Source organism: Macaca mulatta, chromosome 1 (genome assembly GCF_049350105.2).
Source record: "Macaca mulatta isolate MMU2019108-1 chromosome 1, T2T-MMU8v2.0, whole genome shotgun sequence".
Lineage (NCBI taxonomy): Eukaryota > Metazoa > Chordata > Mammalia > Primates > Cercopithecidae > Macaca > Macaca mulatta.
The window spans coordinates 198,363,833-198,379,883 of record NC_133406.1 but is presented as its reverse complement, the minus strand read 5'-3'; the positions used below and the strand labels follow the sequence as shown (position 1 = coordinate 198,379,883).

At 44.7% G+C, this 16,051-nt stretch overlaps 1 protein-coding gene across 1 annotated transcript in view; it reads left to right on the top strand.

Moving 5' to 3' along the window:
* Positions 1-209: 209 nt before the first annotated feature.
* Positions 210-16,051, top strand: part of RIMKLA (ribosomal modification protein rimK like family member A) — a 36,701-nt gene continuing 20,859 nt past the window's right edge. The window contains 1 exon segment of the mRNA NM_001261229.1: positions 210-393. Within this exon segment, the coding sequence (NP_001248158.1) occupies positions 231-393 (163 nt within the window). The 5' untranslated portion in view covers positions 210-230.

Below are 16,051 nucleotides of genomic sequence, written 5' to 3'. Positions count from 1 at the left end.
GCCGCCAGCGCCCGCCGCTGCGCGCTGATTGGCTGGCGGGGCCGGCGGCGGCGCTGAGTGGCCGGGCGGATTCGCTGGGTCAGGGCTGCAGAGGCGCCTGGCGCACCCGCGGGAGCGGAGCCGCGGCGCGCTCGCCCCGGACGCCGGCCGCCCCTCCGCTCGCCCTGCTGAGCGAGCGGCCCGGGGCGCCGAGGGGTCCGCGCCGCGCGGGGCGCACCGCCCTGGCCGCCATGTGCTCCCAGCTCTGGTTCCTGACGGACCGGCGCATCCGCGAGGACTACCCGCAGGTGCAGATCCTGCGCGCCCTCCGGCAGCGCTGCTCCGAGCAGGACGTGCGCTTCCGGGCGGTGCTCATGGACCAGATCGCCGTCACCATCGTCGGCGGCCACCTCGGTGAGCGAGGCGGGCCCCGGGAGGGCAAGGGAGGCGCGCCGGGGTCCATGAGAGCCGGCCGGGTGGGCGAGCTCGCCCGGCCTCCCGTAGCGGAGTCTCCTTCAGGCCCGCACACCAGCCGCACTCCCGCTGCGAGACCGCTTGGGGTTGGAGAAAGCCGCTAACCTTCATAGGTTCTTTAACCATCACCACCTGCCCCGAGGCCAAGATTCGAGAACGCGATTTAATTTACTTAGGGGACTTCATTTTGTGAGAAACCCAAATTCACCTGAAGCCGCCCGAGTGTCCGAGGAAAATCAGGCTGTTAAACCCCAAATTTGCAAATCCTGCTCGCATCAATACCTTGACAGTTTAGAGTCTGAGGTTTCTAGAAACCCACAACAGATTTACAAAATTACGATTAAGATGACTGTTTTAAAAAAGTTTTTTAGGAGTGTGTGAGCAGCAGTAATGGGCACCACATAGAATATTATTTCCAAACTAGAAAGCCACATATGGGGGAAATCTGAGAAAGATTGGAGTCACTTCTCGAGTGTAAAGTGGGAGTGTAGACCTTTGATGGGTTTAACTCATCCTTCTCCCTAGCAGCGTTGAATTCTGATTCCAGAAGAGTCGGGATTTCAGGTTCAGACAGTTCTGGCCTCACCGATCACTCCACTGCTGTGTTCAGGAGACTTTTGTGGGTAAGACATGGTTGTCATCTGTGGATTTGACCTCAAAAGGTTAATTATTTTTTCCATATATCCTTAATACAGGCCTCTCTGATTTAGGAATCCCTGACGCAGAATACTCCCTCTGGCTTGCTGTTTGAGTGTCTCTGGGGCTCCACGGGAGGCATCCAACCATTTCAGGGAGTCCAGGACTCAAAAGGATTTGCGCCCAGTTCAGGGTGCATCTTGGGTTACTGTTCGCATTATTTCAACAATTATTTCTGGTTAAATAAGCTCGTAATTTGCTACTTTGCTTTGGCAGAGGAAGGAATTTCGAATTCGGAAAGACTACTTCCAAGTGAGATTTTGAATATGACCTGTTTCTGAGTGGAATATAGCTGTTACAGATTTTTTCATCCCTAAGTTTATCGAAGTCCCCTCATACTTAATATCAGATTGTATATCCTGTTGGAGAAATATACCATAAACATTAGGTACTTTACATTTAATCTACAACAGTATCTTTCAGCTGCAACTGGTACCGTCTCTCCTTGATTTATTAAAACTCTCACAGTTAATGTAGAAGTGGAATTCTGAACAGGGAATCTGCAGATGTGGATTCCTATTACAGCTTTGCAGTTGATGAGTATCTTGGCTTTGCTTTGGGCAAGCCACTTTATGTCTTTGAATCTCAGGATTCTCATTTATAGAAACTAAGGGTTAAGGTTCCTCTCACTTTAAATGTATGTGTTTCAGTATCATATTTAAATTATATAATCTGTCGTATTTCACCGACCTAGATTAAATAACATGTTCATCTTTCTACCCAGGATGAACTTTTTGCTTATTTATTTTACAGCTTGTAAAGTTGTCTCTTTTTTGAGATACAGTAGCCAAATTCCACATCACCTTCAGGTTGTAGAACCATCACAAATTCTGTAAGAGCAAGAAAATGCTCCGTGTCTAAAACCCCATTTTAAAGAATCAGTCCTAGAAAAAGATAAAATAAAATGTTAGTGCCACAGGGAACATTCAAACCCTTTTGTTTAGTGTCTTAAATATTAATGGAATTCGTGTGTGAAAATACCTTAATCTATTCACAAACCAGGAGTTCATTTTTTTTTTTTCTCTTGCTCAGGCTGGAGGGCAATGGCGCCATCTTGGCTCACGGCAGCCTCAGCCTCCCGGGTTCAAGCGATTCTCCTGTCTCAGCCTCTTGAGTAGCTGGGATTACAGGCCTGCACCACCTTGCCCGGCTAATTTTTTTTTTTTTTTTTTTTTTTAAGTAGAGACAGGGTTTCACCATGTTGGTCAGGCTGGTCTCAAACTCCTGACCTGAGGTGATCCACCTGCCTTGACCTCCCAAAGTAGTGGGATTACAGGCCTGAGCCACTGTGCCCAGCCCGTTCTTTTTAACTACAGGAAAATCTACACAGCTATTTGCCTGGTCAATGGAGAAATTGAAGACAGTTATTTTTTGATGCAGTTTTAGTTTTTGTTAATTCCGAGGTAGCCCACACAAATCACAAAACGTAGAACAAAACTATTAGATCACCAATTCTGCCGTCCAAAGCTGTCCAAAGATTTGTTATGGAAGCAGATTAATTAAAGCACAAGTGAGTCCCGTGAGAATGACCTCGTTGGCTTTGTTCAGCGCTATAATAGTGGCTAGAATAGTGCCTTGCACTTGGTAGGCTCTCAGTACATATTTTTTTGATGAATCAGGATATGATCTCTGGTTCTCAGTTTCTTCTGTAGTCAAACTATAGAAAACCCTTGGCAATTTGCTGAGCCAAAGTATTTCTCGAAAAAAAAAATTCCAGAATTCAACTTGCCTTGAAATACAGAAATATGTAGTTATGATGATATTGATACTATTTACTGTTTGAGAATTATAGAATGTGAGAGCTGGAAAGGATTTTCAGATCATCCATTCTAATTCCTTCATTTTACAAAGAACCTGAGGCTCCAAGAGGTGAAGTGACTTCCTCAATGCCATCCAGCTAGTTAACAGCAAACCTAAAGTTAAAAAACTTGGTCTTCTAATTTCTAGCCCAGTGATATGGAATAAGCTTCCTTTAGGATGTCTGTAGCCTATAGTACCTTTCTCAGAAGATGTGGAATTGAACTGAATTGAGTTATGTTGAGGCTAGACAGTGACTTTGGAATGTAATTTTATAATTTAGGAAGTTCAGGTATCACCTTTACAAAGCCTTTGTGCCTTCACTCCTTTCCATTGCTTCTTTATATTAATGTAGGAATAAGATGATGGAGTTGATTGGGGCAGGTATGGCGGTGCCTCAGCCAATTGCTTAAATTCATTCCTGAGCTTTTCTCTTTGGAGGCTAGTGGGAGGCCAAATCCAGGGTTTAGAGTTTCAGGTTATATCTGGAAATAGGATTCAGACAAGAGATTATAAGTTTTCATGATTTTTATTTTTAATCTAGTAATCTGAGTGGGGAGACAGTGGGGAGAGGAAAATGATCTTTAGGTGACTGAAGCAATCCTGTAGAAAACAGCCTTCGTTCACTCTTTGCTGGGTGTAGCATTATATGAAAATCATGTCCATCTCCGTTTCCTTTTTAGAAACGGCAAGTTCTTCATTCATTTAACAAATACGTACTAAATATCCTCAACCCTAGGGATAAAGTGATGAACGTGACACCAGAATGCACATAATAATAATAATGGTCATAGCTCGCTCGCTCTCTATATATATAGTGTTTATTCTGTGCCGGGCATAGGTGTAACTTCTTTTTACCTGTTAACTCTTCTAAATGCCAATAAGGATATATGGGAATATAGCACCGGCTGGGAGTTAGGACAAATACTCAGTAATTCTGGTCTAAACACTGTCTCCTCTCTTCCACTCTATCCTTTGCGTTGGTCTACACTGATTTCACCATGCCTGTCTGTGACTCCAGACCTTGCACTAAAATTCCCTCTGCCTCGGATGCCCACTGTTCCCTCCCACATGGTTCACCTTTATTCATCCTTCAAATCCAGCACAAGTCACTTGTCTCTAAAAAGGCTTGCTTGAGCTCCTTTCTTTGTCCCCAATGTCCCCAAGTAGTCCCTCTCTTCCATCTGCTGCCAAATAGCTTTGTCCATACCTTTTAAAATAGCACTCATCATATTTTGCTATAATTTATCTATTTATACAGTTTATATTCCCCCTCCCTCTGAAGAACCAGGATTCTTCAAATGTGTGCTTCGTAACTGGTACATAGTAGGCCTTCAGTTAATGTGTGTTGGATGACTAAATGAAGTGTCTTAAAAGCTAATTTGAAGTATGTGAGACTTTTACTGCAATGAGCTAAGGAGCTTCTGTGTGGGGGAGATCATGAGGGGATGTGTAAATGAGGACAGATTCACTAGAAAGAATTAAGTTATTTGCCCACCCACAGCTCTGTATGATTAATTGGCTCAAGAAACAAGTGTAGTAACAAACTCAGGGACAGATACCCACCAAGACATAAAACAAGTCTGACCTGGAAATGAGGTTGTGTTACTGTTTGTCTCTTAGGAGCAGGATGATTCAGCATTCCTTCCCTTACATTCAGAGCTAAAACGTTGGTAGCTAAATGGCAAATTCTAGGTCAGATTCTTTAAATCAAGGTGTTCTTGGATCCTTTTACTTGGGTCTTTGTAGTAATCAGGTGAGTCAGATTTAAAAGAGTGGGGAACGGGTAGATTCTGACTACATTTGTATAAGGAAACGGTCTTACCTCGGATCACTAAAAGGCAGCCAAAGGCTCACAGAGAAAGGATGGACTCCCATCACTGTGCAAGAAGACACTGGCAGGAAAGAGGTACCATGCTAACTTTTGTGCAGAAAACTTGATCTTTAACTTCAGTTCCTGCTAAAGGCTTGTGCCCGACATCTTATAATCCACATGATACCACTGTACAACACTCGTGGGAAGAAAGGTCAGGGAATGAGTACAAGCACCTACCATATATTTCCAAATAGACGTGAGTGCTGCATGGATGTGCTTTACCCCTTGGGTCCACATTTATATCTGTAGGCTCACTGCAAGGGCTGAGAGTGGGATGGATGTTTAGTTTATGTTTCTAACAGGAGTTTTTACACCCCATGAACTATGTTAGGAAGAGTTTTAGAACCAGTAGATGAGATCCTTCTTGGATCTCAAAGCCCTGCTCCTAGATTTCCTTTTCTTTTCTTCTTCCTCTTTTTTTTTTTTTTTTTTTTTTAAGATGGAGTCTCACTCTGTTGCCCAGGCTGGAGTGCAGTGGCGCCATCTCAGCTCACTGCAACCTCTGCCTCCCAGGTTCATGCAGTTCTCCTGCCTCAGCCTCCCAAGTAGCTGGGACTACAGGCACGTGCCACCATACCAGGCTAATGTTTTGTATTTTTAGAAGAGATGGGGTTTCACCATATTGGCCAGGCTGGTCTCAAACTCCTGACCTCAGGTGATATGCCCACCTTGGCCTCCCAAAGTGCTGGGATTACAGGTGTGAGCCACCGAGCCTGGCCCCTACTCCTAGATTTCTGAACCACTTGCTGCTGCTACCAGAACACTTCCACCAAATTTGTTGGGCCTGCTTGGTGGAAGGGAGTACAGCCATCACTCAGAGATGTTTGTGTCATCTCCACCCATCCACACCTCCTTGCCACTCCCCTCACTAGCAGGGAGGACACTGAATCTACATACGTCAGTGCTAGCCTCACCTCACTCCAGCCACTTCCTTGGCCTCTTTACCCATTGTCCCGAGAAACAATTATAATTTGGATTATAATTGTTTTTGGATTATAATTGGGTTTATATTGTTTTAACACAAACCTATAACATATTCTGAAAAATTTTTTATAGAGACCCTGTCTCTATAAAAATAAAAAATTAGATGGGGTGTGGTGGCAGGTGCCTGTAATCCCAGCACTTTGGGAGGCTGAGGCAGGCAGATCACTTGAGGTCAGGAGTTCGAGATCAGCCTGGCCAACAAGGTGAAACCCTGTCTCTACTAAAAAAAAAATACAAAAATTACCCAGGCTTGGTGGCACGCACCTGTAATTCCAGCTACTCAGGAGGCTGAGGCAGGAGAATCACTTGAACCTGGGAGGCGGAGGTTGCAGGGAGCTGAGATTGCGCCACTGCCCTCTACCCTGGGTAACACAGTGAGACTCCATCTCATATAAATAAATAAATAATAGCCAGGCATGGTGGAGTGCACCTGTAATCTCAGCTACTCAGGAGGCTGAGGCAGGAGAATCACTTGAACCCGGGAGGCAGAGGTTGCAGTGAGCGGAGATCATGCCACTGCCCTCCAGCCTGGGTGACACAGTGAAACTCCGTCTCAAAAAATAAAAAATAAAAATTAGCCAGGCATGGTGGAGTGCACCTGTAGTCCCAGCTACTTGGGAGGCTGAGGCAGGAGGATCCTGTGATAGTGCCACCGCTCTCCAGCCTGGGCAATAGAGCAAGACCCTGTTTCAAAAAAAAGAAAACATGTAACTCCAGATTCCACTATGAGAAAGTGATAAATTTAGATTACTTTGTGTTGAGGAACTGACAGGAATACTGATTCTTCATTCCTGTAACTATGTTATTAACATTTTAGTATATTTTATGTGTCTTAATCTTTTCAACAATCCTATACATTCATTTATTTCATTTAACAAATATTTATTGAGTGCCCACTGTGCCAGGCATTGTGCTAGGCAGTAGAGATAAAATGGAGAATGGGAACAGAGGCAGGCTTCATGCTCATTATTATGATTTTATTCATTTTATAAATCCTGTCAACAGATATCTGTTGATGGCCTACTGTGTATAAGGTACTGTTTCTAGGCACCAGAATAAAGTAGGCAGAAATCTGTGCCTCTCAAGTAGATTACATTTTAGATGGGGAAAACAGAATGTAAACAAGGTAAATGCAAAGTATAGTATATTGGTGAAAAGAGCTAAGGAGAAACAAAGAAAAAAGAACATTTCTGGAGGTAAGAGAGGGGATTGCAATTTTAGACAGTGTGGCTGGGGTGGTCCTCACCCAGAAGATGACATCCATGTAAAGATCTGAAGGAGGCGAGGATGCAAGCCGTTTAGATATCTGGAAGTACAGTAGTTTAGGCAACAGGGAATAGCAAGGGGGCCAGCGTGGCAGAGCAGAGTGAGCCCAGATGTGAGTATCAGGAGAGGAGATCAGAGAGGTGGGTGGGGAGGAAGCAGATACATAGGGCCTGGTGGGTCACTGAGGGACTTTTGCTTTTACTCTGGATGAGCTGGAATCCACTGAAGGATTTTTTTTTTTTTTTTTTTTTTTTTTGAGATGGAGTCTCACTCTGTTGTCCAGGCTGGAATACAGTGGTGCGATCTCAGCTCACTGCAACCTCTGCCTCCTGGGTTCAAGCCGTTCTCCTGCCTCAGCCTCCCTACTAGCTTGGATTACAGGCACACACCACCACACCCACCTAATTTTTGTATTTTTAGTTAAGACAGGGTTTTGCCATGTTGTTCAGGCTGGTCTTGAACTGCTGGCCTCAAGTGATTCACCCATCTTGGCCTCCCAAAGTGCTGGGATTACGGGCATGAGCCACTGTGCCTGGCCCACGGAAATTTTTTTTTTTTTTTTTTTTTTTTTAGACAGAGTCTTGCTCTGTCACCCAGGTTGGAGTACAGCAGTGGCATGATCTCGGCTCACTGCAACCTCCGCCTCCTGGGTTCAAGTAGTTCTCTGCCTCAGCCTCCCAAGTAGCTGGGATTATAGGCACATGCCGCCATACCGGCTAATTTTTGTATTTTTAGTAGAGATGGGGTTTCACCATCTTGGCCAGGCTAGTCTTGAACTCCTGACCTCGTGATCCATCCACTTCAGCCTCCCAAAGTGCTGGGATTACAGGCGTGAGCCACCGCGCCCGGCCTCCACTGAAAGCTTTTGATCGGAGAAACGACATGATCTGCCTAATGGGTCACGGAGTCATTCTGGCTATGCTGTTGAGAATAGACCAGAGGGACCAAGTGCAGAAGTAGGGAGGTTGCTTAGGAGGTTATTGCTACATTTCGGGTGAGAAGAGATTATTGGGCTAGAATGATTTCAGGGGAGAAGGTGAAAAGTGACTGGGATCGGGCATATTTTGAAGACAAAGTGATCAGGATTTTACTACTGAATCAGATATTGGGTGTTCAGGAAAGACTAGTCAAGGAGGACTCCAAAGTTTTTGGCCGGAGAAGCTGGAAGAATAAAATATGTTATTTGCTGATATGGAAAGGAAGACAGGTATAAGTTTGGGCAGGTGATGAATATCAGAACTCAGTGTGAGTTGCACATTAAACATCCAAGGGGATATGTCAGGTAGCCATTTATGGAAAGATTGGGATTCAGGAGAAAGGCTTGGCCTGGAGCTATCAAAGTAGGAGCACCTTTACACACCTATCAAGGGAGTGACTATAGATGGAGAAGGGTTCAGAGAGTGAGCTCCAGTGCTTAGTGGGCAGAGTGAGTAGGAGAAACTAGCAAGGAATCCTGAGTAAAAAAAGAAATGAAACCCAGGAGAGTGGGTGTCCTGTAAGCCAAGTGGAGAAAGTCGTTCAAGAAGGAAGATGTGATCAGATCATGTCAAATGTTGCTGGTAAGCCAGGCACAGTGACTCTTGCCTGTAGTCCCAGCACTTTGGGAGGCCGAGGTGGGCGAATCCCTTGAGGTCAGGAGTTCAAGACCAGCCTGGCCAATATGGTGAAATCCTGTCTCTACTAAAAGTAAAAAAAATTTAGCCAGGTGTGGTGGTGCACGCCTGTAATCCCAGCAACTTTGGACGCTGAGGTGGGAGAATCGCTAGAACCTGGGAGGCAGAGGTTGCAGTGGGCAGAGATCATGCCACTGCACTCAAGCCTGGGTGACGTAGCGAGACTCCATCTCAAAAAAAAAAAAAGAGTTGCTGGTAGATGAAGTCGGATGAGGAATGAGAATTGATTTAGCATGTGCATGTAGCCTTGGCAGCCCCAGGAAGAGCAGTTTCAGGTAAGTGGTAGGAAAGAGTGAATCTAAACAGCCTAGGAGTTTTGTTGTAAAGGGAAGGTGAAAAACAGGATGGGAGCCCAAAGTGAGACAGGATTGAGAGGATTTTGTTTTCCTTTTTTTTTTTTTTTTTTGAGATGGAGTCTCACTCAGTCATCCAGGCTGGAGTGCAGTGGTGCGATCTCGGCTCACTGCAACCTCTGCCTCCTGGGTTCAAGTGATTCTCCTGCCTCAGCCTCCTGAGTAGCTGGGACTACAGGTGCCCACCACCACACTCGGCTAATTTCTGTGTTTCTAGTAGAGATGGGGTTTTACCATGCTAGCCAGGCTGGTCTCGAACTCCTGAACTCAATTGATTTGCCCGCCTCAGTCTCCTAAAGTGCTGGGATTACAGGCATGAGCCACTGTGCCCAGCTGAGAGACTTTTCATAAAGAAGGGATACATAACGGTACGTTTGTGTGCTGTCGTGAATGATCTAATACAGTGGGAGAAATTGGTGATGTAGGAGAGACAGGCAAATGGCAGGAGCAGTGCTTTAAGCGGCTGAGAAGGGCTGGGATCTACCGCGTATTTGGAGGGGTTGGTCTAAGCTAGGAGTAAGGACAGTTCAGCCATTATAAGAACAGAGAAGGTAATCTGTATGTCACGGGTGCAGGTGGGTGGATAGATGTGATAGTGGGAACTTATAGAGAAGGTCTTTTCTGATTGCTTCAATTTTTCACATTGAGATAGGAAGAATGAGAAGATGGGACAAAGTAATAAAAGTGTAAGATAAGAAGAGAAAGTGTGAAATAGTGTTGAGGTTGAGTGAAGGGACTAGGGAAGTAAAATGATTGCCAGACATTAAGGGTGCCCTTGAGACAAGTGAGCAGGTTTGTGTATTTTCTCTAGGTATGTTTCATTACAAAGGAGGAACACAAAGTAGAGGGTTGGATCGGTCTGACCAGAGTAGTGGTTTACCTAAACAGTAAGTGGGTGCAAGGATTTGAGGGTATATGCAGGAAGTGATCATGGTGCTTGCCTATGGAGTTTGAATAGGATAAGAAGGGAAGTTGAAGATATGAAGGGAGGGACAGTGAAAAGATGGTGGTACCTGTGGATGGTAGCTTCTTGTGGGGTCAATGCATAGCTGGGTCAATGTATAGTACTAGAGGAAGCAAGCTGGAAAGATAGGAGGAGTGGTTGGAGATTAGAATAAAGATTCTTGCGCAAAGTCTAGAATGTAACCAGGAGTGGTAGCTGAGGTGGGATGGTGGAGAAGATCTTTGGAGAAAAGGAGGTCAAGACATTGAGAGTCCTTGGCATTGAAAGGATTCTTCATAGGGACATGGAAATCACCAATATTTCTGACAGTGTGGGAGTAAGGAGCTAAAGTTTCAAGAAGAGAGGGAGTGACCTGGGCTCTGTAGACGACTTGCACAAGAAGGGGTGATGTGTTGTGTGGCCTGATGAGATTCAGGCTGGATATTTTAGGGAGGAGAGAAGGCAGAATGGTCTGGTAATTGCAGTCAGGAGCAAGGAGGATATCTCGGCCCAGTAATCTGTGGCAAGAGGGGAGAAAACAGCCACAACTTAGAGGGCTGTTGGGGAAGCAGTGCCATTGGTGAGAGACAGGGTGCAAGCTGGACTCAGAAAAAGAAGGAAGGTGAAGGGAAGGCACATGGAAAAGGTTGAGGATAAGGGAATTTTCTGCCCATTGAGTTTCAGAGGGTAGAGTGGAGATGGGAAGAGGTGGAGGGTGGAATGAGAAAAGGCAGTGTCAATAGCAAAGACTTGGAATCAACCTAAATGTCCCTCAGTGACAGACTGGATTAAGAAAATGTGGCACATATACACCGTGGAATACTATGCAGCCATAAAAAAGGATGAGTTCGTGTCCTTTGTAGGGACATGGATGCAGCTGGAAACCATCATTCTCAGCAAACTATCGCAAGAACAGAAAACCAAACACTGCATGTTCTCACTCATAGATGGGAATTGATCAGTGAGATCACTTGGACACGGGAAGGGGAACATCACACACCGGGGCCTATTGTGGGGAGAGGGGAGAGATGGCATTGGGAGTTATACCTGATGTAAATGACGAGTTGATGGGTGCTGATGAGTTGATGGGTGCAGCACACCAACATGGCATATGTATACATATGTAAAAAACCTGCACGTTGTGCACATGTACCCTAGAACTTAAAGTATAATAATAATAAAAAAGAAAAGGCAGTGTCAGAGCCATGTGGGGTCTAGAGTCCAGGGAAATGCTGTGGCATCAGAGACTGAGACTTGGATGACTGATATGAACAGAGGAGAAGAACTTGCTGAGCTTTGTCTTCATAGCTGAAGAAAGATCATGTTGTGAGGTGGCGAGGGAGATGAGGGAGGAAGCTTTGCCAGGTTCTAGGGCCCTTCCGTTTTATAGAAGAGGAGACAGAACCAAAGAGATTTTTGTGTCTTGCCAAGCTAAATGATAGCAGCTAAATAAATCAGGTCTCTGACTTGAAGGCCAATACTGTATCCACTTTGCCAAATTACCTTTCATCTCATGTTGTTTTGACTTCTTGAAGGGCCTTTCCAAGGAGTTACTTTAGCCCTGAGACATTCTTGAACTCAGTGCCTATAAGATGCAATGTCTTACTGTTGATTTGTTTGAGAGGTAGAGATTATGAATGTATTAGTTTTTAACATTTCTTCAGAGCTTAGAGGCACGAGGAGTCAACATTTTCTTTCTGAAACTTTCCTTGATTTTTCTCTCTCCCCAGGCAGAGATAATCATCCTAACTGCTCCTTCCTCCTTTGCTGTCCCTGGACCCTGATGTAGGTCTGTTGGAGCACTTAGCGCATTGTGTTATAGTCAGTCTCCTCTCTCTCCTGCTGCTCCACAAGACCCAGGTGCTCTACACAGAACATTGATAGCATTAATAACAACTGTGTGTTGTCTGTCTTAAATTCCAGGGATGTTGTTTGTTTTACTCACACCTCTCAACTCCCATGCCCAGCCCTTAAGAAGACAGTGCTTGTTCCTTCCCTGTCAGTCCCTTTGGCTTTCACCATTTGATTGCACCAGGGCCCGGCTTCTGACTACCAGCACCTGCACATGTCAGAGGGCTTTGTCTGGTACAGGATCCCATGTTGCCCACACATGTATTGCAAGCCAGAAGGGTCGGGAAATTAACACCATGCCCCTGGAGCAGCCTTAACCGAAAACTGAGTTGATGTGTAAACACTTGAAATTGGCTGGGCCTCGTGGCTCCTACCCTGAGAGGTAGACATTATGAGTTTATGAAATCCCAGCAATTTGGGAGGCGGAGGCAGACAGATCACCTGAGCTCAGAAGTTCAATGCCAGCCTGGGCAATATGGTGAAAACCCGTCTCTACAAAAAATACAAAAATTAGCCAGGTATGGTGGCTTATGCCTATAGTCCCAGCTACTCAGGAAGCTGAGGCAGGAGAATCACTTGAGCCCGGGAGGCAGGGGTTGCAGTGAGCCAAGATCATGCCATTGCACTCCAGCCTGGGTGACAGAGCAAGACCCTGTCTCAAAATAAAAACTTGAAATCATCGACTCCCTGGCCTCTCAGGTGGAATAGCTGAAGTGCATGTACTAAGCCATTTCCTAGAGTTCCTCAGCAGGATTCAGCTCTGGTTGCTGAGAGGTGGTAACTCACTTGATAAAGTATGTTTTGTTTGCCTCATTCCCTTCTCTATGCCCCTCTCAACGTTTCCTGAAATTACTATCCAAATAGACTACTTGCACTTAAATCCTTGTCTGATTGAGCTTCTCAGGAAACCAAACTAACACTGGGCTTGACCCAAAGTAGGTGCTAAATAAATATGCACTGAATGAATATGTGAAACAATAAATGTGTTTCATGAGTGAAAAAAATGCGTAAGTTATGTCTCTATGTTTCTCTGTCAGGAGACTATAATCTCCTGGTAGGCAGAGACTGTCTAATTCAACTTTGTATTCCTGCTTAATAGTGTGTTTGAGTCATACCAACCAGTTCAGTAAATGTTGAATTGAATTAAATCACTTCAAAATCACAGTTAGTGGAAAGAGAAAATGGCCACATAAATGTCTGTGCATTTTAGTGAGGTGGAGGTGAGATTTCTTTGGGCATTGTCACAAAGAACTTTAAAAGGGAAGGAGGAGGGGTGTGGCATCTACTTGTTAAGAATAAAAATAACTGTTTTACAACAAAATGCTGTGGGTGGGGTAGGAAGAAATAAGGGGAAAGGTGGAAACTGATGGAGGTGCACCAAGTCATGTTTGGATAACACATCTTCCTCATGACACAAGATAATCTGAAATGCTAAGTAGATTGTCTTATTTATTTATTTATTTATTTATTTATTGAGACAAAGTCTCACTCTTGTCCCCCAGGCTGGAGTGCAGTGGTGCGATCTTGGCTCACTACGACCTCTGCCTCCTGGGTTCAAGCAATTCTTCTGCCTCCCGAGTAGCTGGGATTACAGGCACCTGCCACCACCCCCAGCTAATTTTTGTATTTTAAGTAAAGACAGGGTTTCACCACGTTGGCCAGGCTGGTCTCGATTTTCTGACCTCAGGTGATCTGCCTGCCTCTGCCTTCCAAAGTGCTGGGATTACAGGCGTGAGCCACTGCGCTTGGCCTACTCATGTTATTTATATAGTTGATTCCTTTCTGGTAACTTCCAGAGTTTCACTGCCAGCCACGGTTACATGATCCTGCTCAAATATAATGGTTCTAAAAGCTACCATAAGTGGGGTCCTTGTTTGCTATCATGCTTTAGTTTCCTGCTGTTTTCTTAATTTTTCTGCTTGTTTTGTACATGAAGGTTTTTTCTGGCGTACCAGACATCCATTTAGTATTGAAGCTTTCTTTAGTGAATCCAAGGATGCACACGTGTGCACACATATGTGAGTGACATGCATGCACAGGTTGGAGGGTGATGACTTATGTATCGGCTTTGTGTAAATGCAAAGACATTTATAGTCAAATCTATTCCAAGGATCTGTATTATAAGGCACTTTTAATTTAAATGAGGTAATATGTGAAAATTCTTAGCAAATAACCTAAAACAATAGATGCTCAGTAAAAATCTTGTCCGAATTCTAATCTGAACTACAGCACCTTTTATTATCCATGCCTCTGCTTCCCTCTATTGGTGTGATCATTGAGAATGGTTAAGTTTTAGAACTCTGCTTTCCAATAAAGATTTGTTCATGGCTGAAGTTATTTCTCTTTATCATAAAGTGCATTTCTTTGCTATTGCACATACAAATACATAAATCTAGTTAAGAAAAATTTTTTGTGTTTTTGAGACGGAGTTTCGCTCTTGTTGCCCAGACTGGAGTGCAATGATGTGATCTCAGCTCACTGCAGCTTCTGCCTCCCAGGTTCAAGTGGTTCTCCTGCCTCAGCCTCCCAAGTAGTTGGGATTACAGGCATGCATACCACCACGCCCAGCTAATTTTTGTATTTTTAGTAGAGACAGAGTTTCACCATGTTGGCCAGGCTGGTCTTAAACACCTGACCTCAGGTGATCCACCTGCCTTGGCCTCCCAAAGTACTGGGATTACAGGCGAGAGCCACTGTGTCCAGCCTAGTCATGTAGAATTTAATTGAACCCAATATATGGGTTAGAAAAAACAGACTCTGTTCTTTGGGAAAAGTTATCCTGGTTTTCTATCTTGTTTTTAATACATTAAAATATTTCCAAATATAAATAGAGAATTCAAAAGGAAATCAGAAGACAATTACCCACAAAAGTAGATTATTCTTTTTTAGAATATAGAGAAAATATTTTGGTTTCAAAAAGTTGATTTTAACTGGGTTGGCAATTGGTCACTGTCCTAACTTGTTTGAGGTCTGATCTTTTTTCCACTAATATTTTATTGACCTGTTTGGGGATAGAGTGGTCGTTTTAGTTTTTTTTTTTAGTGGTTTGAGGCTAAACATAATAAATCTCAAGCCCAACCCATGAGTCTGGGAGACCCCAGAATATTCCAGAAACAACTCAGCTGCCTCTCCCTCTCCCCAAGTTAAGGTGATACCTAAGAGCACTAGGGTATTCAATCACATGAAGCCTCTGCTTGGAGGGCATGAGCCTCTGAGTGTTGAGGGCTTTCCTTCTGTTGACCAGCAACCAAGCAGAGCCCTGTCCTTCCTGGTATCCTGCATCAGCTCTTCATTCCCTTGACTTGAGGTCCATAGATTGCGGCGGAAATGTTAAGGATCCTGGGAAAGGTGATAGATTAAGCTCCATCCTGCATTAGGTTCATTAGGTCCTTTCCTGAGCGGAGATGTTAATGGTGAGAGGGAAATCGCTTACATGGTTAAAAGGTCTCAAAATTTACAGACAGTTTTGCCAAGGGCCAGCCTTAAATCCAAATTGTCCTTGGCCATGGCTGTGTAGAACTGTTGCTCCCACTGAAGCCACTATGACCAGCTGCTGCTTGTCTCCTACTACTAGAAATATGATGGCAGTGACAATGGCAAAGAGCAGGGGGCATGTGAAGTTGCCCATGGCAAGAATGTCAGAGCTAGGGCCGGGCATGGTGGCTCACGCCTGTAATCCCAGCACTTTGGGAGGCCGAGGCGGCGGATCACAAGGTCAGGAGACCAGCCTGGCCAACATGATGAAACCCTGTCTCTACTAAAAATACAAAAAAAATTTAGCCGGGTGTGGTGACAGGCGCCTGTAATCCCAGCTACTTGGGAGTCTGAGGTGGGAGAATCGCTTGAACCTGAGAAGTGGAGGTTGCGGTGAGCCGAGAACGTGCCATTGCACTCCAGCCTAGGCGACAACAGTGAAACTCCGTCTCAAAAAAAAAAAGAGCCGTGTCAATGGGCAAAGATTGTGATTAGTTTTGCAATTGCATCCCTAAACCTGTCATGTCCCTCTCTGCACAGGGCTGGACAGCCAGCATGCATAAGACCTGTCTAACTGCTTAGTAGAGCCTTTTGGGCTATACTTTAACCCATTCCATTCTTCATTTATTAAAGGCTTCAGTTGGAATGAGCCAGGCCCAAAGATTTACCTTTGGAGAAGAGAGAT